The 23182-nt window shown below is 46.5% G+C and overlaps 1 protein-coding gene across 3 annotated transcripts in view; it reads right to left on the reverse strand.

The window, feature by feature from the left end:
- Positions 1–558: 558 nt before the first annotated feature.
- Positions 559–23182, reverse strand: part of LOC118370579 (very-long-chain (3R)-3-hydroxyacyl-CoA dehydratase-like) — a 30186-nt gene continuing 7562 nt past the window's right edge. For all 3 annotated transcript variants that reach the window (XM_052501046.1, XM_052501047.1, XM_052501048.1), the window contains 5 exons: positions 22433–22560; positions 21451–21563; positions 5687–5793; positions 5204–5335; positions 559–629 (listed from right to left, as the gene is read on the reverse strand). In XM_052501046.1, coding sequence (XP_052357006.1) covers positions 559–629; positions 5204–5335; positions 5687–5793; positions 21451–21563; positions 22433–22560 — 551 coding nt within the window. The remainder of the gene's footprint in view (positions 630–5203; positions 5336–5686; positions 5794–21450; positions 21564–22432; positions 22561–23182) is intronic.

A 23182-nucleotide genomic window follows, 5' to 3' on the forward strand; every position in this document is an offset into this window, starting at 1 on the left:
TACCTCTGATGAACAGACTGGGTGAGGAAGGGAAGGGTTTGTGTTAGAGGAGGTATCTCTGATGAACAGACTGGTTGAGGAAGGGAAGGGTTTGTGTTAGAGGAGGTACCTCTGGTGGACAGACTGGTTGAGGAAGGGAAGGGTTTGTGTTAGAGGAGGTACCTCTGGTGGACAGACTGGTTGAGGAAGGGAAGGGTTTGTGTTGGAGGAGGTACCTCTGATGAACAGACTGGGTGAGGAAGGGAAGGGTTTGTGTTAGAGGAGGTACCTCTGATGAACAGACTTGATGAGGAAGAGAAGGGTTTGTGTTAGAGGAGGTACCTCTGAAGGACAGACTGGGTGAGGAAGAGAGAGTGGTTGTGTTAGAGGAGGTAACAGTATGGTGGAGGGATGGTATGAGGAAGATACTAAGGGTTGTGTATGACAGGAGGATACTCTGAGTGGATGACATGGGTGAGGAAGAGAAGTATGGTTGTAGAGGAGGAGAGGTGGAGAGGAGAGGTGAGAAAAGGACCAAGGGTGTGTGGAAGACGGAGGTTTGTCCTTCTATCCGTTAGTTCATTTTCCTCTTCCTGGAGTGAGTTCTCCTCCTCTGCCGTTAAACAGGTGGCGGAAGTTGATGAACAGACCTGGGAAGAAAAAAAACTACTTTTTATAATTTAAAATGTTTTAAGGCAAGGTCCATCCACTTGGTGAAAGACTCCAAGCAAAGATACTGTAAGAAAACAAATGACATATGCTGACCCAAAGTGTTTCTGTTAGAGACATTAACCATCCTGACATGACAGATGATAAGCTGGAGGGTGGAGTTTGTGTTAGAGGAGGTACCTCTGGTGGACAGACTGGGGAGGAGGGTCAGAGAGAGGGTTTGTGTTAGAGGAGGTACCTCTGGTGGAGGGTCAGACTGGGTGAGGAAGGGTAGGAGAGGGTTTGGGTCAGAGAAGAGAGGGTCTGTTAGGGAGGGTCAGAGACAGGGACTGGGTGAGGTTAGGGAAGGGTTGAGGAGGGTCTCTGGGGTAGAGGGTGAGGAAGAGAAGGGTTGTGAGGGTCAGAGGAAGGTGGACAGACTGGGTAGAGAGAGGGTCAGAGAGAGGGTTAGGACAGTGGGAGGGTCAGGAAGAGAAGGTTGTGTTAGAGGGGTACCTCAGTGGAGGGACTGGGTGAGGGGTCAGAAGGGTTGTGTTAGAGGAGGTAGAGGGTTGGACAGACTGGGTGAGGAAGAGAAGGGTTTGTGTTAGAGGAGGTCAGAGGGAGGGTAGACAGGGTTAGGGTGAGGGAGGAAGACAGGGTTGTGTTAGGGAGGAAGGGGACTGAGTGAGGAAGAGGGAGGGTTGAGGGTTAGAGGAGGTTCTGGTAGAGGGTAACAGACTGGGAGAGGGTTAGAGAAGGGTCAGATGAGAGGGTTAGGGAGAGGGTCAGAGAGGGTATGAGGGTGAGAGGGTCTAGAGAGGGTATGAGGGTAGAGGGTTAGAGAGAGGGTTAGGGTAGAGGGTTAGAGAGGGTAAGGGAGAGGGTGAGAAGAGAGAGGGTGAGAGGTTAAGGGTCAGAGAGGGTTAGGGTAGAGGGTCTAGAGAGGGTTAGAGGTGGAGTCAGAGAGAGGGTTAGGAGGGTCAGTTAGGGTTAGGGAGAGGGTAGACAGTATGAGAGGGTCTGAGAGGGTCAGACAGGAGGGTTGAGAGAGGGTCAGAGGAAAAGGGTCAAGAGGGTATGAGAGGGTTAGGAGAGGGTTAGAGAGGGTTAGGGTAGAGAAAGACAAGAGGGTCAGCAAAGATAGGGGTAAGAGAAACAGAGACAGGGTCAGAGAGGGTCAAGAGAGGGTTAGGGTCAGAGACAGAGGGTTCAGAGATGACAGGGTTAGACAGGAGGGTTCTGGAGGGACAGAGGGTCAGAGAGAGGGTCAGAGAGGGGGTCAGAGGGAGGGTCAGAGAGGGTCAGAGAGGGTGAGAGGTCAGAGGGAGGGTGTTAGAGAGAGGGTCTCTGGAGAGGGAGGGTCAGGGAGAGGGTCAGAGAGAGGGTCAGAGAGAGGGTCAGAGAGAGGGTCAGAGAGAGGGTTAGAGAGAGGGTCAGAGGAGGGTCAGAGAGAGGGTCAGAGGAGGGTCAGAGAGAGGGTAGAGGGTCAGAGGGAGGGTCAGAGGGAGGGTCAGAGGGTCAGAGAGAGGGTCAGAGAGGGTCAGGAGAGGGTCAGAGAGGGTCAGGGTAGAGGGTCAGAGGGAGGGTCAGAGGGTCAGAGAGAGGGTCAGAGGAGGGTTAGGGTAGAGGGTTAGAGGAGGGTAGGCTCAGAGAGGGTCAGAGAGGGTCAGGGAGAGAGGGGTCAGAGAGAGGGTTAGAGTAGAGGGTCAGAGAGAGGGTCAGAGGGAGAGGGTCAGAGGGAGGGTTCAGAGAGGAGGTCAGAGAGGGTCAGAGGGACAGAGGGTCAGAGGGAGGGTCAGAGGAGGGTCAGAGAGAGGGTCAGAGGAAGGGTCAGAGAGGGTCAGAGAGAGGGTCAGGGTCAGAGGGTCAGAGGAGGGTCAGAGAGGGAGGGTCAGAGGGTCAGAGGGAGGGTCAGAGAGAGGGTCAGAGAGAGGGTTAGAGAGGGTTAGAGAGGTTAGGGTAGAGGGTTAGGTCAGAGGGTCAGAGAGGGTCAGAGGGAGGGTCAGAGAGAGGGTCAGAGAGGGTCAGAGAGAGGGTCAGAGGAGGGTTAGGGTGGGGTCAGAGAGAGGGTCAGAAGAGGGTCAGAGAGAGGGTTAGGGAGAGGGTCAGAGGAGGGTCAGAGAGGGTCAGAGGGAGGGTCAGAGAGAGGGTCAGAGAGGGTCAGAGAGGGTCAGAGAGAGGGTAGGGAGGGAGAGAGAGGGTCAGAGAGAGGGTCAGAGAGAGGGTTAGGGAGAGGGTCAGAGGGAGGGTCAGAGAGAGGGTCAGAGAGAGGGTCAGAGAGGGTCAGAGGGAGGGTCAGAGAGGGTTAGGGTAGAGGGTCAGAGAGAGGGTCAGGGAGAGGGTCAGAGAGGGTCAGAGAGGGTTAGGGAGAGGGTCAGAGAGAGGGTCAGAGAGGGTCAGAGGGTAGAGGGTCAGAGGGAGGGTCAGAGGAGGGTTAGGGAGAGGGTCAGAGGGAGGGTTAGGGTGGAGGGTCAGAGGGTCAGAGAGGGTCAGAGAGAGAGGGTCAGAGAGAGGGTCAGAGAGAGGGTCAGAGAGGGTTAGGGTCAGAGGGTCAGAGAGAGGGTTAGGGTAGAGGGTCAGAGGGAGGGTCAGAGAGAGGGTCAGAGAGAGGTCAGGGTGGAGGGTCAGAGAGAGGGTCAGGGTAGAGGGTCAGAGAGAGGGTTAGGGTAGAGGGTCAGAGAGGGAGGGTTCAGAGGGTTAGGAGAGGGTCAGAGAGAGGGTCAGAGAGAGGGTCAGAGAGAGGGTCAGAGAGGGGGTCAGAGGGAGGGTCAGAGAGAGGGTTAGGGTAGAGGGTCAGAGAGAGGGTCAGAGAGAGGGTCAGAGAGAGGGTCAGAGGGAGGGTCAGAGAGAGGGTCAGAGAGAGGGTCAGAGAGAGGGTCAGAGAGAGGGTTAGAGGGTTAGGGTAGAGGGTTAGAGAGAGGGTTAGGGTAGAGGGTCAGAGAGAGGGTCAGAGAGAGGGTCAGAGGGAGGGTCAGAGAGAGGGTCAGAGAGAGGGTCAGAGAGAGGGTCAGAGAGAGGGTCAGAGGGAGGGTCAGAGAGAGGGTTAGGGTAGAGGGTCAGAGGGAGGGTTAGGGTCAGAGGAGGGTCAGAGAGGGAGGGAGAGGGTCAGAGAGAGGGTCAGAGAGAGGGTCAGAGGGAGGGTTAGGGTAGAGGGTCAGAGAGAGGGTCAGAGTGGAGGGTCAGAGAGAGGGTCAGAGAGAGGGTTAGGGTAGAGGGTCAGAGGGAGGGTCAGAGAGAGGGTTAGAGAGGGTCAGAGAGAGGGTTAGGGTAGAGGGTCAGAGAGAGGGTCAGAGAGAGGGTCAGAGAGAGGGTTAGGGTAGAGGGTCAGAGAGAGGGTCAGGGAGGGTCAGAGAGAGGGTTAGGGAGAGGGTCAGAGAGAGGGTTAGGGTAGAGGGTCAGAGAGAGGGTTAGGGTAGAGGGTCAGAGAGAGGGTTAGGGTAGAGGGTTATAGAGAGGGTTAGGGAGAGGGTTAGAGAGAGGGTTAGGGTAGAGGGCCAGAGGGAGGGTCAGAGAGAGGGTTAGGGTAGAGGGTCAGAGAGAGGGTTAGGGTAGAGGGTCAGAGAGAGGGTTAGGGTAGAGGGTCAGTAGAGGGTCAGAGAGAGGGTTTAGGGTAGAGGGCCAGAGGGAGGGTCAGAGAGAGGGTTAGGGTAGAGGGCCAGAGGGAGGGTCAGAGAGAGGGTTAGGGTAGAGGGCCAGAAGGAGGGTCAGAGAGAGGGTTAGGGTAGAGGGCCAGAGGGAGGGTCAGAGAGAGGGTTAGGGTAGAGGGCCAGAGGGAGGGTCAGAGAGAGGGTCAGAGAGAGGGTTAGAGAGAGGGTTAGGGTAGAGGGTTAGGGTAGAGGGTTAGGGTAGAGGGTCAGAGAAGGGTCAGAGAAGAGGGCCAGAGGGAGGGTCAGAGAGAGGGTTAGGGAGTAGGGTCAGAGAGAGGGTCAGATAGAGGGTCAGAGAGAGGGTTAGAGAGAGGGTTAGGGTAGAGGGTCAGAGAGAGGGTCAGAGAGAGGGTCAGAGAGAGGGTCAGAGAGGGTTAGGGTAGAGGGTTAGGGTAGAGGGTCAGAGAGAGGGTTAGGGTAGAGGGTTAGAGAGAGGGTTAGGGTAGAGGGCCAGAGGGAGGGTCAGAGAGAGGGTTAGGGTAGAGGGTTAGAGAGAGGGTTAGGGTAGAGGGCCAGAGAGAGGGTTAGGGTAGAGGGTTAGAGAGAGGGTTAGGGTGGAGGGTTAGAGAGAGGGTCAGAGAGAGGGTTAGGGTGGAGGGTTAGAGAGAGGGTTAGGGTGGAGGGTCAGAGAGAGGGTTAGGATAAAGGGTTAGAGAGAGGGTTAGGGTAGAGGGTGAGAGAGAGGGTTAGGGTAGAGGGTTAGGGTAGAGGGTTAGGGTCGAGGGTTAGGGTAGAGGGTTAGGATGGAGGGTCAGAGAGAGGGTTCGGGTGGAGGGTTAGAGAGAGGGTTAGGGTAAAGGGTTAGAGAGAGGGTTAGGGTAGAGGGTTAGGATGGAGGGTGTAGGGTCAGAGAGTGGGTTTAGGGTTAGAGAGTGGGTTTAGGATGGAGGGTTAGGGTGTAGGGTCAGAGAGTGGTACTAACTGACCGAGGAACATGAGGGCCAGGTAGATCTTCAGAGTGAAGGAAAAGCTGAAGGACGAGCCCAGGACCGTAGGTAGAGGGATGCTGTACAGACGGGTCTCATCGAAGATAGGCAGGGACTGGATCACAGCTATAGCTAAGAGGAAACAGACAGGACAGACAGGAATACATAGCAACACTTGGATATCTTGGTAATAACTAAGTAATATCTTGTTTGACAACAAACATCATACCACTATTATTTACATACAATTTACATAATAAGTGAATATAGCAGGCATAGAGCTCTCTGAGGAGTGTGTGTGTGTGTGGTGTGTGTGTGTGTGTGGTGTGGTGTGTTGTGTATGGTGTGTGTGTTGGCGGTGGTGTGTGTGTGGTGTGTGTGTGTGTGTGTGTGTGTGTGTGTGTGTGTGTGTGTGTGTGTGTGTGTGTGTGGTGTGATGTGGTGTGTGTGTTGTGTGTGTGTGTGTGTGACAGGCCCACTGACCCTCTGCTAGCACCCCCAGAGGGTAGAGGGGCATCCAGATGGAGTATCTGAGCCAGGTCAGCAGCTTCCAGTCTGTGTCGATGCAGGCCAGCATGTAGAATGGATACCTGGGACAGACGACAAAACAACAGGTTTTATTTAGCATCATTCACAAGCAGTGAGAAATACAATGCAGGTCAACGTGTAGAATGGATACATGGGACAGACGACAAAACAACATTTACATTACATTTAAGTCATTTAGCAGACGCTCTTATCCAGAGCGACTTACAACAATACAATGCAGGTCAATGTGTAGAATGGATACCTGGGAAATGCTTACAACTAGTCTCACTAGCTGGTCCATTCATGGTTACAACTAGCCTGACTAGCTGGTCCATTCATGGTTACAACTAGTCTCACTAGCTGGTAATATGGTCCATTCATGGTTACAACTAGTCTCACTAGCTGGTCCATTCATGGTTACAACTAATATAATAACTAGCTGGTCCATTCAGGCTTTTATCCAACTAGCGACTTACTAGCATGTGTCATACATTCTATGGTTACAACTAGGGTGGTCCCGGGTCACTACCCTGGCGTTACAACATTCAGTCTACCAACTAGGACCTAGTCTCACTAGCTGGCCCATTCATGGTTACAACTAGTCTCACTAGCTGGCCCATTCATGGTTACAACTAGTCTCACTAGCTGGTCCATTCATGGTTACAACTAGTCTCACTAGCTGGTCCATTCATGGTTACAACTAGCCTCACTAGCTGGTCCATTCATGGTTACAACTAGTCTCACTAGCTGGTCCATTCATGGTTACAACTAGCCTCACTAGCTGGTCCATTCATGGTTACAACTAGCCTGACTAGCTGGTCCATTCATGGTTACAACTAGTCTCACTAGCTGGTAATATAATGCCCATTCATGGTTACAACTAGCCTCACTAACTGGTAATATAATGTCCATTCATGGTTACAACTAGCCTCACTAGCTGGTCCATTCATGGTTACAACTAGCCTGACTAGCTGGTCCATTCATGGTTACAACTAGTCTCACTAGCTGGTAATATAATGCCCATTCATGGTTACAACTAGCCTCACTAACTGGTAATATAATGTCCATTCATGGTTACAACTAGCCTCACTAGCTGGTCCATTCATGGTTACAACTAGCCTGACTAGCTGGTCCATTCATGGTTACAACTAGTCTCACTAGCTGGTAATATAATGCCCATTCATGGTTACAACTAGCCTCACTAGCTGGTCCATTCATGGTTACAACTAGTCTCACTAGCTGGTCCATTCATGGTTACAACTAGCCTCACTAACTGGTAATATAATGCCCATTCATGGTTACAACTAGCCTCACTAGCTGGTCCATTCATGGTTTACAACTAGCCTCACTAGCTGGTCCATTCATGGTTACAACTAGCCTCACTAGCTGGTCCATTCATGGTTACAACTAGCCTCACTAGCTGGTCCATTCATGGTTACAACTAGTCTCACTAGCTGGCCCATTCATGGTTTACAACTAGCCTCACTAGCTGGTCCATTCATGGTTACAACTAGTCTCACTAGCTGGTAATATAATGTCCATTCATGGTTACAACTAGCCTCACTAGCTGGTAATATAATGCCCATTCATGGTTACAACTAGCCTCACTAGCTGGTCCATTCATGGTTTACAACTAGCCTCACTAGCTGGTCCATTCATGGTTACAACTAGTCTCACTAGCTGGTCCATTCATGGTTACAACTAGCCTCACTAGCTGGTCCATTCATGGTTACAACTAGTCTCACTAGCTGGTCCATTCATGCTTACAACTAGCCTCACTAGCTGGTCCATTCATGGTTACAACTAGTCTCACTAGCTGGTCCATTCATGGTTACAACTAGCCTCACTAGCTGGTCCATTCATGCTTACAACTAGTCTCACTAGCTGGCCCATTCATGGTTACAACTAGTCTCACTAGCTGGTCCATTCAAGGTTACAACTAGTCTCACTAGCTGGTCCATTCATGGTTACAACTAGTCTCACTAGCTGGTAATATAATGCCCATTCATGGTTACAACTAGCCTCACTAGCTGGTAATATAATGCCCATTCATGGTTACAACTAGCCTCACTAGCTGGTCCATTCATGCTTACAACTAGTCTCACTAGCTGGTAATATAATGCCCATTCATGGTTACAACTAGCCTCACTAGCTGGCCCATTCATGCTTACAACTAGTCTCACTAGCTGGTAATATAATGCCCATTCATGGTTACAACTAGCCTCACTAGCTGGTCCATTCATGGTTACAACTAGCCTGACTAGCTGGTCCATTCATGGTTACAACTAGTCTCACTAGCTGGTAATATAATGTCCATTCATGCTTACAACTAGCCTCACTAGCTGGTAATATAATGTCCATTCATGCTTACAACTAGCCTCACTAACTGGTAATATAATGTCCATTCATGGTTACAACTAGCCTCACTAGCTGGTCCATTCATGGTTACAACTAGCCTGACTAGCTGGTCCATTCATGGTTACAACTAGTCTCACTAGCTGGTAATATAATGTCCATTCATGCTTACAACTAGCCTCACTAGCTGGTCCATTCATGGTTACAACTAGCCTCACTAGCTGGTAATATAATGTCCATTCATGGTTACAACTAGCCTCACTAGCTGGTCCATTCATGGTTACAACTAGCCTGACTAGCTGGTCCATTCATGGTTACAACTAGCCTCACTAGCTGGTCCATTCATGGTTACAACTAGCCTCACTAGCTGGTCCATTCATGGTTACAACTAGCCTCACTAGCTGGTCCATTCATGGTTACAACTAGCCTCACTAGCTGGTCCATTCATGGTTACAACTAGCCTCACTAGCTGGTCCATTCATGCTTACAACTAGCCTCACTAGCTGGTCCATTCATGGTTACAACTAGCCTCACTAGCTGGTCCATTCATGCTTACAACTAGTCTCACTAGCTGGTAATATAATGTCCATTCATGGTTACAACTAGTCTCACTAGCTGGTAATATAATGTCCATTCATGGTTACAACTAGTCTCACTAGCTGGTAAAATAATGTCCATTCATGGTTACAACTAGTCTCACTAGCTGGTAATATAATGTCCATTCATGCTTACAACTAGCCTCACTAGCTGGTCCATTCATGCTTACAACTAGTCTCACTAGCTGGTAAAATAATGTCCATTCATGGTTACAACTAGTCTCACTAGCTGGTAATATAATGTCCATTCATGGTTACAACTAGTCTCACTAGCTGGTAATATAATGTCCATTCATGCTTACAACTAGCCTCACTAGCTGGTCCATTCATGCTTACAACTAGCCTCACTAGCTGGTCCATTCATGCTTACAACTAGCCTCACTAGCTGGTCCATTCATGGTTACAACTAGCCTCACTAGCTGGTAATATAATGTCCATTCATGGTTACAACTAGCCTGACTAGCTGGTCCATTCATGGTTACAACTAGCCTGACTAGCTGGTCCATTCATGGTTACAACTAGCCTGACTAGCTGGTCCATTCATGGTTACAACTAGCCTCACTCGCTTGTAATATAATGTCCATTCATGGTTACAACTAGCCTCACTAGCCGGTAATATAATGTCCATTCATGGTTAAATGAAGATCTGTAGATTAAATCAAATGGAATTTGTCACACGTGGTAGATATGTAGATATAGGTAGGGGTAAAGTAACTAGGCAACAGGATAGATAATAAACAGTAGCAGCAGTGTACTATTTAACAGTCTTAAGCTGTTCCCTCATCACCTGGGGGGGCAGCCCGTCAGGAAGTCCAGGATCAAGTTGCAGAGGGGAGGTGTTCAGTCCCAGGATCCTGAGTTTAGTGATGAGCTTGGAGGGCACTATGGTGTTGAATGTTGAGCTGCAGTCAATGAACAACATTCTCACATAGGTGCTCCTCTTGTCCAGGTGGGAGAGGCCAGTGTGGAGTGTGATTGAGATTGTGTGATCTGTGGATCTGTTGGGGCGGTATGTGAATTGGAGTTGGTCTAGGAGACAATAATGCCAGTAAATTGTGTCATCTGTTGATCTCCACGGCCAGGTCTGACAGTGTTATTGCGTCATTTCCGGTCACAACTTGCAGGCTTGTTTTCGAATTGCTGTGCGTTTTGTTGCCAACGTATTTTGCTACCTGACAACTTTACGGGTTTCACTTTTAATTACCGTTCATATATTTATTTATTTTTTCCTCAACTTTTTCACTCCGGACGCTTTATCTGGACACGATTCGTCAGGACCTCCAACAGCCGAAGCTAAGTAGTAACATTAACATGATGCCTTCTAATTGCAGCCGCTAGCTCGCCTTACGGCGAGGATAGCTGTACTACAAGCCCAGCTTCAGACGCAATCGTTAGGCAAGGGTAATTTCAGTGTAGGAAAGGATGAAACAGCGTCTGTGCCACCAGTAAGTACAGATAGTAGTATAAATCCCCTGGCACAGTCCCCGCAGCCGGACAACTTTCTCACGGTTTCTGGAAGGAAATGCTGTAGGAAAGCTCAACCGGTGTCGCTCATTCAGCAGACAGAAACTTTCAACCGGTTCTCCCCATTAAGCAGCGGGTCGGTGTCAGAGGCCGAGTCTTCTCTGGTCTCTACTCCTCCCGTTACGGGGTCTGAGACGCCGAAGCTTCCCACCATTAGCTCTGACAAATTGAAAACTCTAGTCATTGGCGACTCCATTACCCGCAGTATTAGACTTAAAGCGAATCATCCAGCGATCATACACTGTTTACCCGGGGCAGGGCTACCGACGTTAAGGCTAATCTGAAGATGGTGCTGGCTAAAGCTAAAACTGGCGAGTGTAGAGAGTATAGAGATATTGTTATCCACGTCGGCACCAACGATGTTAGGATGAAACAGTCAGAGATCACCAAGCGCAACATAGCTTCTGCGTGCATATCAGCTAGAAAGATGTGTCGGCATCGAGTAATTGTCTCTGGCCCCCTCCCAGTTAGGGGGAGTGATGAGCTCTACAGCAGAGTCTCACAACTCAATCGCTGGTTGAAAACTGTTTTCTGCCCCTCCCAAAAGATAGAATTTGTAGATAATTGGCCCTCTTTCTGGGACTCACCCACAAACAGGACCAAGCCTGACCTGCTGAGGATTGACGGACTCCATCCTAGCTGGAGGGGTGCTCTCATCTTATCTGCCAACATAGACAGGGCTCTAACTCCTCTAGCTCCACAATGAAATAGGGTGCAGGCCAGGCAGCAGGCTATTAGCCAGCCTGCCAGCATAGTGGAGTCTGCCACTAGCATAGTCAGTGTAGTCAGTCATCACCATTGAGACCGTGTCTGTGCCTCGACCTAGGTTGGGCAAAACTAAACATGGCGGTGTTCGCCTTAGCAATCTCACTAGGATAAAGACCACCTCCATTCCTGTCATTACTGAAAGAGATCATGATACCTCACATCTCAAAATAGGGCTACTTAATGTTAGATCCCTTACTTCAAAGGCAATTATAGTCAATGAACTAATCACTGATCATAATCTTGATGTGATTGGCCTGACTGAAACATGGCTTAAGCCTGATGAATTTACTGTGTTAAATGAGGCCTCACCTCCTGGCTACACTAGTGACCATATCCCCGTGCATCCCGCAAAGGCGGAGGTGTTGCTAACATTTACGATAGCAAATTTCAATTTACAAAAAAAAAAAAATGACGTTTTGTCTTTTGAGCTTCTAGTCATGAAATCTATGCAGCCTACTCAATCACTTTTTATAGCTACTGTTTACAGGCCTCCTGGGCCATATACAGCGTTTCTCACTGAGTTCCTGAATTCCTATCAGACCTTGTAGTCATTGCAGATAATATTCTAATCTTTGGTGACTTTAATATTCACATGGAAAAGTCCACAGACCCACTCCAAAAGGCTTTTGGAGCCATCATCGACTCAGTGGGTTTTGTCCAACATGTCTCTGGACCCACTCACTGTCACAGTCATACGCTGGACCTAGTTTTGTCCCATGGAATAAATGTTGTGGATCTTAATGTTTTTCCTCATAATCCTGGACTATCGGACCACCATTTTATTACGTTTGCAATTGCAACAAATAATCTGCTCAGACCCCAACCAAGGAACATCAAAAGTCGTGCTATAAATTCACAGACAACACAAAGATTCCTTGATGCCCTTCCAGACTCCCTCTGCCTACCCAAGGACGCCAGAGGACAAAAATCCGTTAACCACCTAACTGAGGATCTCAATTTAACCTTGCGCAATACCCTAGATGCAGTTGCACCCCTAAAAACTAAAAAATGTCTCATAAGAAACTAGCTCCCTGGTACACAGAAAATACCCGAGCTCTGAAGCAAGCTTCCAGAAGATTGGAACGGAAATGGCGCCACACCAAACTGGAAGTCTTCCGACTAGCTTGGAAGGACGGTACCGTGCAGTACCGAAGAGCCCTTACTGCTGCTCGATCTTCCTATTTTTCTAACTTAATTGAGGAAAATAAGAACAATCCGAAATTCCTTTTTGATACTGTGGCAAAGCTAACTAAAAAGCAGCATTCCCCAAGAGAGGATGACTTTCACTTTAGCAGTGATAAATTCATGAACTTCTTTGAGGAAAAGATTATGATTATTAGAAAGCAAATTACGGACTCTTTAAACCTGCGTATTCCTCCAAACCTCAGTTGTCCTGAGTCTGCACAACTCTGCCAGGACCTAGGATCAAGAGAGACGCTCAAGTGTTTTAGTACTATATCTCTTGACACAATGATGAAAATAATCATGGCCTCTAAACCTTCAAGCTGTATACTGGACCCTATTCCAACTAAACTACTGAAAGAGCTGCTTCCTGTGCTTGGCCCTCCTATGTTGAACATAATAAACGGCTCTCTATCCACTGGATGTGTACCAAACTCACTAAAAGTGGCAGTAATAAAGCCTCTCTTGAAAAAGCCAAACCTTGACCCAGAAAATATAAAAAAACTATCGGCCTATATCGAATCTTCCATTCCTCTCAAAGATTTTAGAGAAGGCTGTTGCGCAGCAACTCACTGCCTTCCTGAAGACAAACAATGTATACGAAATGCTTCAGTCTGGTTTTAGACCCCATCATAGCACTGAGACGGCACTTGTGAAGGTGGTAAATGACATTTTAATGGCATCGGACCGAGGCTCTGCATCTGTCCTCGTGCTCCTAGACCTTAGTGCTGCTTTTGATACCATCGATCACCACATTCTTTTGGAGAGATTGGAAACCCAAATTGGTCTACACGGACATGTTCTGGCCTGGTTTAGGTCTTATCTGTCGGAAAGATATCAGTTTGTCTCTGTGAATGGTTTGTCCTCTGACAAATCAACTGTACATTTCGGTGTTCCTCAAGGTTCTGTTTTAGGACCACTATTGTTTTCACTATATATTTTACCTCTTGGGGATGTTATTCGAAAACATAATGTAAACTTTCACTGCTATGCGGATGACACACAGCTGTACATTTCAATGAAACATGGTGAAGCCCCAAAATTGCCCTCGCTAGAAGCATGTGTTTCAGACATAAGGAAGTGGATGGCTGCAAACTTTCTACTATTAAACTCGGACAAAACAGAGATGCTTGTTCTAGGTCCCAAGAAACAAAGAGATCTTCTGTTGAATCTGACAATTAATCTTAATGGTTGTACAGTCACCTCAAATAAAACTGTGAAGGACCTATAGCGTTACTCTGGACCCTGATCTCTCTTTTGAAGAACATATCAAGACCATTTCGAGGACAGCTTTTTCCATCTACTGTAACATTGCAAAAATCAGAAACTTTCTGTCCAAAAATGATGCAGAAAAATTAATCCATGCTTTTGTCACTTCTAGGTTAGACTACTGCAATGCTCTATTTTAACTACCCGGATAAAGCACTAAATAAATTTCAGTTAGTGCTAAATACGGCTGCTAGAATCCTGACTAGAACCAAAAAATTTGATCATATTACTCCAGTGCTAGCCTCTCTACACTGGCTTCCTGTCAAAGCAAGGGCTGATTTCAAGGTTTTACTGCTAACCTACAAAGCATTACATGGGCTTGCTCCTACCTACCTCTCTGATTTGGTCCTGCCGTACATGCCTACACACGCTACGGTCACAAGCAGGCCTCTAATTGTTAATTTCTAAGCAAACAGCTGGAGGCAGGGCTTTCTATAGAGCTCCATTTTTATGGAACGGTCTGCCTACCCATGTCAGAGACGCAAACTCGGTCTCAACCTTTAAGTCTTTACTGAAGACTCATCTCTTCAGTGGGTCATATGATTGAGTGTAGTCTGGCCCAGGAGTGGGAAGGTGAACGGAAAGGCTCTGGAGCAACGAACCGCCCTTGCTGTCTTTGCCTGGCCGGTTCCCCTCTTTCCACTGGGATTCTCTGCCTCTAACCCTGTTACGGGGCTGAGTCACTGGCTTGCTGGGGCTCTCTATATTCCCTGGGGGTAGAGTCACCTGGGTGGGTTGATTCACTGTTGTGGTCATCCTGTAGTTGGCGCCTATGGGTTGTGCCGTGGCGGAGATCTTTGTGGGCTATACCGGCCTTGTCTCAGGATGGTAAGTTGGTGGTTGAAGATATCCCTCTAGTGGTGTGGGGGCTGTGCTTTGGCAAAGTGGGTGGGGTTATATCCTTCCTGTTTGGCCCTGTAGTGTCCTCGGATGGGGCCACAGAGTCTGACCCCTCCTGTCTCAGCCTCCAGTATTTATGCTGCAGTAGTTTATGTGTCGGGGGCTAGGGTCAGTTTGTTATATCTGGAGTACTTCTCCTGTCCTATTCGGTGTCCTGTGAATCTAAGTGTACGTTCTCTAATTCTCTCCTTCTCTCTTTCTTTCTCTCTCTCGGAGGACCTGAGCCCTAGGACCATGCCCCAGGACTACCTGACATGATGACTCCTTGCTGTCCCCAGTCCACCTGGCCATGCTGATGCTCCAGTTTCAACTGGCCTGGGCCCTAGGACCATGTCCCAGGACTACCTGACATGAGGACTCCTTGCTGTCCCCAGTCCACCTGGCCATGCTCCTGCTCCAGTTTCAACTGACCTGAGCCCTAGGACCGTGCCCCAGGACTACCTGACATGATGGCTCCTTGCTGTCCCCAGTCCACCTGACTGTGCTGCTGCTCCAGTTTCAACTGTTCTGCCTTATTATTATTTGACCATGCTGGTCATTTATGAACATTTGAACATCTTGGTCATGTTCTGTTATAATCTCTACCCGGCACAGCCAGAAGAGGACTGGCCACCCCACATAGCCCGGTTCCTCTCTAGGTTTCTTCCTAGGTTTTGGCCTTTCTAGGGAGTTTTCCTAGCCACCGTGCTTTTACACCTGCATTGTTTGCTGTTTGGGGTTTTAGGCTGGGTTTCTGTACAGCACTTTGAGATATCAGCTGATGTACGAAGGGCTATATAAATACATTTGATTTGATTTGATTTGATCTGTTGGGGCTGTATGTGAATTGGAGTTGGTCTAGGAGACAATAATGACAGTAAATTGTGTCATCTGTTGATCTGTTGGGGCGGTATGTGAATTGGAGTTGGTCTAGGAGACAATAATGCCAGTAAATTGTGTCATCTGTTGATCTGTTGGGCGGTATGTGAATTGGAGTTGGTCTAGGAGACAATAATGCCAGTAAATTGTGTGATCTGTGGATCTGTTGGGGCGGTATGTGAATTGGAGTTGGTCTAGGAGACAATAATGCCAGTAAATTGTGTCATCTGTTGATCTGTTGGGGCGGTATGTGAATTGGAGTTGGTCTAGGAGACAATAATGCCAGTAAATTGTGTCATCTGTTGATCTATTGGGGCGGTATGTGAATTGGAGTTGGTCTAGGAGACAATAAAGGCAGTAAAGTAGTAGGGAAAATGTCAGTGAAGGTCAGACCTCGTCGGAGGTCGTAGTGGGATTTCTTATAAGTGTCCGGATTAGTGTCCTGTTCCTTGAAACCGGCAGCTCTTAGCCTTTAAGTGCGGATGTTGCCTGTAATCCATGGCTTCTGGTTGGGGTATGCACGTATGTATTTATGTATGTATGGTCATTGTGAGGATGACGTCGTCGATGCGTAAACTCCTCCATGTGATCGGTTGAATCGCGGGAACATGTTTCAGTCTGTGCGAAACAGTCCTGTAGATGTTTGTTGTTCGGATATCATGGTGCCGAGTACAATGTAGTCTTATAATCTCCACCCGGCACAGCCAGAAGAGGACTGGCCTCCCCTCAGAGCCTGGTTCCTCTCTAGGTTTCTAATCTCCACCCGGCACAGCCAGAAGAGGACTGGCCTCCCCTCGGAGCCTGGTTCCTCTCTAGGTTTCTAATCTCCACCCGGCACAGCCAGAAGAGGACTGGCCACCCCTCGGAGCCTGGTTCCTCTCTAGGTTTCTAATCTCCACCCGGCACAGCCAGAAGAGGACTGGCCACCCCTCGGAGCCTGGTTCCTCTCTAGGTTTCTAATCTCCACCCGGCACAGCCAGAAGAGGACTGGCCACCCCTCGGAGCCTGGTTCCTCTCTGGTTTTCTAATCTCCACCCGGCACAGCCAGAAGAGGACTGGCTACCCCTCGGAGCCTGGTTCCTCTCTACGTTTCTAATCTCCACCCGGCACAGCCAGAAGAGGACTGGCTACCCCTCGAAGCCTGGTTCCTCTCTCGTTTCTAATCTCCACCGGCACAGCCAGAGGAGCCACCCCTCGGAGCCTGGTTCCTCTCTAAATTTCTAATCTCCACCCGGCACAGCGAGAAGAGGAGCCTGGTTCCTCTCTAGGTTTCTAATCTCCCCGGCACAGCCAGAAGAGGACTGGCCACCCCTCGGAGCCTGGTTCCTCTCTAGCTTTCTAATCTCCACCCGGCACAGCCAGAAGAGGACTGGCCACCCCTCGGAGCCTGGTTCCTCTCTGGTTCCTAATCTCCACCCGGCACAGCCAGAAGAGGACTGGCCACCCCTCGGAGCCGGGTTCCTCTCTAGCTTTCTAATCTCCACCCGGCACAGCCAGAAGAGGACTGGCCTCCCCTCAGAGCCTGGTTCCTCTCTAGGTTTCTAATCTCCACCCGGCACAGCCAGAAGAGGACTGGCCACCCCTCGGAGCCTGGTTCCTCTCTAGGTTTCTAATCTCCACCCGGCACAGCCAGAAGAGGACTGGCCACCCCTCGGAGCCTGGTTCCTCTCTAGGTTTCCTCTTAGGTTCCTGCCTTTCCAGAGAGTGTTTCCTAGCCACTGTGCTTCTACATCTGCATTACTGCTGTTTGGGGTTTTAGGCTGGGTTTCTGTACAGCACTTTGAGACATCGTCTGATTTAAGAAAGGCTTTGTAAATATATTTGATTGATTGATGACAATTCCCTTACACCATATTTCTTACACCGAACCACTCTATAGGATACTTCGATCGCAGGTGAGGAGACTAAAGTTGAGGTTATAGAAAAAGAGTTAAGGAAAACCCACGAAAACAATGTAAACCATTTACCCTGGTCGTTTCAGTCTCCAGATCTCAACCCAACTCAACACTTCTGGGAGATTCTGTTGCAGAGCCTGACATGGTGTTTGGCACCGCCAGCAACAAAACACCACATTATGGAATTTTCTGGTGGAAGAATGATGTCACATCCCTCCAATAGAATGATGTCACATCCCTCCAATAGAATGATGTCACATCCCTCCAATAGAATGATGTCACATCCCTCCAATAGAATGATGTCACATCCCTCCAATAGAATGATGTCACATCCCTCCAATAGAATGATGTCACATCCCTCCAATAGAATGATGTCACATCCCTCCAATAGAATGATGTCACATCCCTCCAATAGAATGATGTCACATCCCTCCAATAGAATGATGTCACATCCCTCCAATAGAATGATGTCACATCCCTCCAATCGAATGATGTCACATCCCTCCAATAGAATGATGTCACATCCCTCCAATAGAATGATGTCACATCCCTCCAATAGAATGATGTCACATCCCTCCAATAGAATGATGTCACATCCCTCCAATAGAATGATGTCACATCCCTCCAATAGAATGATGTCACATCCCTCCAATAGAATGATGTCACATCCCTCCAATAGAATGATGTCACATCCCTCCAATAGAATGATGTCACATCCCTCCAATAGAATGATGTCATCCCTCCAATCTATGATTCACATCCCTCCAATAGAATGATGTCACATCCCTCCAATAGAATGATGTCACATCCCTCCAATAGAATGATGTCACATCCCTCCAATAGAATGATGTCACATCCCTCCAATCGAATGATGTCACATCCCTCCAATAGAATGATGTCACATCCCTCCAATAGAATGATGTCACATCCCTCCAATAGAATGATGTCACATCCCTCCAATAGAATGATGTCACATCCCTCCAATAGAATGATGTCACATCCCTCCAATAGAATGATGTCACATCCCTCCAATAGAATGATGTCACATCCCTCCAATAGAATGATGTCACATCCCTCCAATAAGAGTTCCAGACACCTGTAGAATCTATGAGGAGGTGTATTGACGCAACTTTATGTCATGTTTCCTTTATTTTGGCAGTTATCTGGATGTGAGCTGTATTGAGGTAGAGTCACCTGTAGTTCTATATTAACTATAGAGGTAGAGTCACCTGTAGTTCTATATTGACTATAGAGGTAGAGTCACCTGTAGATCTATATTAACTATAGAGGTAGAGTCACCTGTAGATCTATATTAACTATAGAGGTAGAGTCACCTGTAGATCTATATTGACTATAGAGGTAGAGTCACCTGTAGATCTATATTAACTATAGAGGTAGAGTCACCTGTAGATCTATATTAACTATAGAGGTAGAGTCACCTGTAGATCTATATTAACTATAGAGGTAGAGTCACCTGTAGATCTATATTAACTATAGAGGTAGAGTCACCTGTAGATCTATATTAACTATACTATAGAGGTAGAGTCACCTGTAGATCTATATTAACTATAGAGGTAGAGTCACCTGTAGATCTATATTAACTATAGAGGTAGAGTCACCTGTAGTTCTATATTGACTATACTATAGAGGTAGAGTCACCTGTAGATCTATATTGACTATACTATAGAGGTAGAGTCACCTGTAGATCTATATTTACTATAGAGGTAGAGTCACCTGTAGATCTATATTAACTATACTATAGAGGTAGAGTCACCTGTAGATCTATATTAACTATACTATAGAGGTAGAGTCACCTGTAGATCTATATTAACTATAGAGGTAGAGTCACCTGTAGATCTATATTAACTATACTATAGAGGTAGAGTCACCTGTAGATCTATATTAACTATACTATAGAGGTAGAGTCACCTGTAGATCTATATTAACTATAGAGGTAGAGTCACCTGAAGATCTATATTAACTATAGAGGTAGAGTCACCTGTAGATCTATATTAACTATAGAGGTAGAGTCACCTGTAGATCTATATTAACTATAGAGGTAGAGTCACCTGTAGATCTATATTGACTATACTATAGAGGTAGAGTCACCTGTAGATCTATATTGACTATACTATAGAGGTAGAGTCACCTGTAGATCTATATTGACTATACTATAGAGGTAGAGTCACCTGTAGATCTATATTAACTATAGAGGTAGAGTCACCTGTAGATCTATATTAACTATAGAGGTAGAGTCACCTGTAGATCTATATTAACTATAGAGGTAGAGTCACCTGTAGATCTATATTAACTATAGAGGTAGAGTCACCTGTAGATCTATATTAACTATAGAGGTAGAGTCACCTGTAGATCTATATTAACTATAGAGGTAGAGTCACCTGTAGATCTATATTAACTATAGAGGTAGAGTCACCTGTAGATCTATATTAACTATAGAGGTAGAGTCACCTGTAGATCTATATTAACTATAGAGGTAGAGTCACCTGTAGATCTATATTAACTATACTATAGAGGTAGAGTCACCTGTAGATCTATATAACTATACTAGAGAGGTAGAGTCACCTGTAGATCTACATTAACTATACTATAGAGGTAGAGTCACCTGAAGATCTATATTAACTATAGAGGTAGAGTCACCTGAAGATCTATATTAACTATAGAGGTAGAGTCACCTGAAGATCTATATTAACTATAGAGGTAGAGTCACCTGAAGATCTATATTAACTATAGAGGTAGAGTCACCTGAAGATCTCTATGGTGCTCCAGAGGTAGAGTCACCTGTAGATCTATATTAACTATAGAGGTAGAGTCACCTGTAGATCTATATTAACTATAGAGGTAGAGTCACCTGTAGATCTATATTGACTATAGAGGTAGAGTCACCTGTAGATCTATATTAACTATAGAGGTAGAGTCACCTGAAGATCTATATTAACTATAGAGGTAGAGTCACCTGTAGATCTATATTAACTATAGAGGTAGAGTCACCTGTAGATCTATATTAACTATAGAGGTAGAGTCACCTGAAGATCTATATTAACTATAGAGGTAGAGTCACCTGTAGATCTATATTAACTATAGAGGTAGAGTCACCTGTAGATCTATATTAACTATAGAGGTAGAGTCACCTGTAGATCTATATTAACTATAGAGGTAGAGTCACCTGTAGATCTATATTAACTATAGAGGTAGAGTCACCTGTAGATCTATATTAACTATAGAGGTAGAGTCACCTGTAGATCTATATTAACTATAGAGGTAGAGTCACCTGTAGATCTATATTAACTATAGAGGTAGAGTCACCTGTAGATCTATATTAACTATAGAGGTAGAGTCACCTGTAGATCTATATTAACTATAGAGGTAGAGTCACCTGTAGATCTATATTAACTATAGAGGTAGAGTCACCTGAAGATCTATATTAACTATAGAGGTAGAGTCACCTGTAGATCTATATTAACTATAGAGGTAGAGTCACCTGAAGATCTATATTAACTATAGAGGTAGAGTCACCTGTAGATCTATATTAACTATAGAGGTAGAGTCACCTGTAGATCTATATTAACTATAGAGGTAGAGTCACCTAAGATCTATATTAACTATAGAGGTAGAGTCACCTGTAGATCTATATTAACTATAGAGGTAGAGTCACCTGTAGATCTATATTAACTATAGAGGTAGAGTCACCTGAAGATCTATATTAACTATAGAGGTAGAGTCACCTGTAGATCTATATTAACTATAGAGGTAGAGTCACCTGTAGATCTATATTAACTATAGAGGTAGAGTCACCTGTAGATCTATATTAACTATAGAGGTAGAGTCACCTGTAGATCTATATTAACTATAGAGGTAGAGTCACCTGAAGATCTATATTAACTATAGAGGTAGAGTCACCTGTAGATCTATATTAACTATAGCAGGTAGAGTCACCTGTAGATCTATATTGACTATAGAGGTAGAGTCACCTGTAGATCTATTAACTATAGAGGTAGAGTCACCTGTAGATCTATATTAACTATAGAGGTAGAGTCACCTGTAGATCTATATTAACTATAGAGGTAGAGTCACCTGTAGATCTATATTAACTATAGAGGTAGAGTCACCTGGTGATCTATATTAACTATAGAGGTAGAGTCACCTGAAGATCTATATTAACTATAGAGGTAGAGTCACCTGTAGATCTATATTAACTATAGAGGTAGAGTCACCTGTAGATCTATATTAACTATAGAGGTAGAGTCACCTGTAGATCTATATTAACTATAGAGGTAGAGTCACCTGTAGATCTATATTAACTATAGAGGTAGAGTCACCTGTAGATCTATATTAACTATAGAGGTAGAGTCACCTGAAGATCTCTATGGTGCTCCAGAGGTAGAAGACGAAGAAGACCACTGCTTTGTTCTGCATCTCCTCCAGACTACCGAAGATCACAAACAGGATTACGTTCCTACCCACCACCTGTACAGGTCAACAACAACAAAATCACTGAAACACACTTCATTAAAGGGTTAATTCACCCTAAATACAAAATCACTGAAATACACTTCATTAAAGGGTTAATTCACCCTAAATACAAAATCACTGAAATACACTTCATTAAAGGGTTAATTCACCCTAAATACAAAATCACTTGTCCTCACCTGAATGCATCCTGTCCTCAACCTGAATGCATCCTGTCCTCAACCTGAATGCATCCTGAACCTGAATGCATCCTGGCCTCAACCTGAATGCATCCTGGCCTCAACCTGAATGCATCCTCTCAACCTGAATGCATCCTGTCCTCAACCTGAATGCATCCTGTCCTCAACCTGAATGCATCCTGTCCTCAACCTGAATGCATCCTGTCCTCACCCTGAATGCATCCTGTCCTCAACCTGAATGCATCCTGTCCTCAACCTGAATGCATCCTGTCCTCAACCTGAATGCATCCTGTCCTCAACCTGAATGGTCCTCAACCTGAATGCATCCTGTCCTCAACCTGAATGCATCCTGTCCTCAACCTGAATGCATCCTGTCCTCAACCTGAATGCATCCTGTCCTGCAACCTGAATGCATCCTGTCCTCAACCTGAATGCATCCTGGCCTCAACCTGAATGCATCCTGGCCTCAACCTGAATGCATCCTGTCCTCAACCTGAAAGTCTCCTATGGGCAAGAAGGGAATCTTTGCTTTGGGTTGGTTTACAAACCCATAGCCGTTAACTTTAGCTTTGACTAACCAAAAACAACTAAAAGTCAATGTAACCTAAATTAGCATGTGTGTTTTTTAAATTTAAAACCCAAGTCATTTTGAAAGTTATTTTTCTGTGTGTTTGGATTGAACCCTACCTGGATCATAGCAGGGAACACCCCTGTCTTGACCACGCCCACTAGAGGGTTCATGACCTCTGCTACGGCCATCATCTGACAGAAGTACATCATGTCAGCAATGGTGTGGAACGTGTCATAGAACGAGTCTGACAAGAGGGAGAGAGAGAGAGAGGTAGAACACAGAGGTAGAACACAGAGGTACTACACAGGGGTACTACACAGTGGTGCTACACAGGGGTACTACACAGTGGTGCTACACAGGGGTACTACACAGTGGTGCTACACAGGGGTACTATACAGTGGTGCTACACAGTGGTGCTATACAGTGGTGCTACACAGAGGTACTACACAGTGGTGCTACACAGTGGTACTACACAGTGGTGCTACACAGTGGTGCTACACAGTGGTGCTACACAGTGGTGCTACACAGTGGTGCTACACAGTGGTGCTATACAGTGGTGCTACACAGTGGTGCTACACAGTGGTGCTACACAGTGGTGCTACACAGTGGTGCTACACAGTGGTGCTACACAGTGGTGCTACACAGTGGTGCTACACAGTGGTGCTACACAGTGGTGCTACACAGTGGTGCTACACAGTGGTGCTACACAGTGGTGCTACACAGGGTGCTACACAGTGGTGCTACACAGTGGTGCTACACAGTGGTGCTACACAGTGGTGCTACACAGTGGTACTACACAGTGGTACTACACAGTGGTACTACACAGTGGTGCTACACAGTGGTACTACACAGTGGTGCTACACAGT

This window comes from Oncorhynchus keta, unplaced genomic scaffold, assembly GCF_023373465.1.
Source record: "Oncorhynchus keta strain PuntledgeMale-10-30-2019 unplaced genomic scaffold, Oket_V2 Un_contig_12414_pilon_pilon, whole genome shotgun sequence".
NCBI lineage: Eukaryota > Metazoa > Chordata > Actinopteri > Salmoniformes > Salmonidae > Oncorhynchus > Oncorhynchus keta.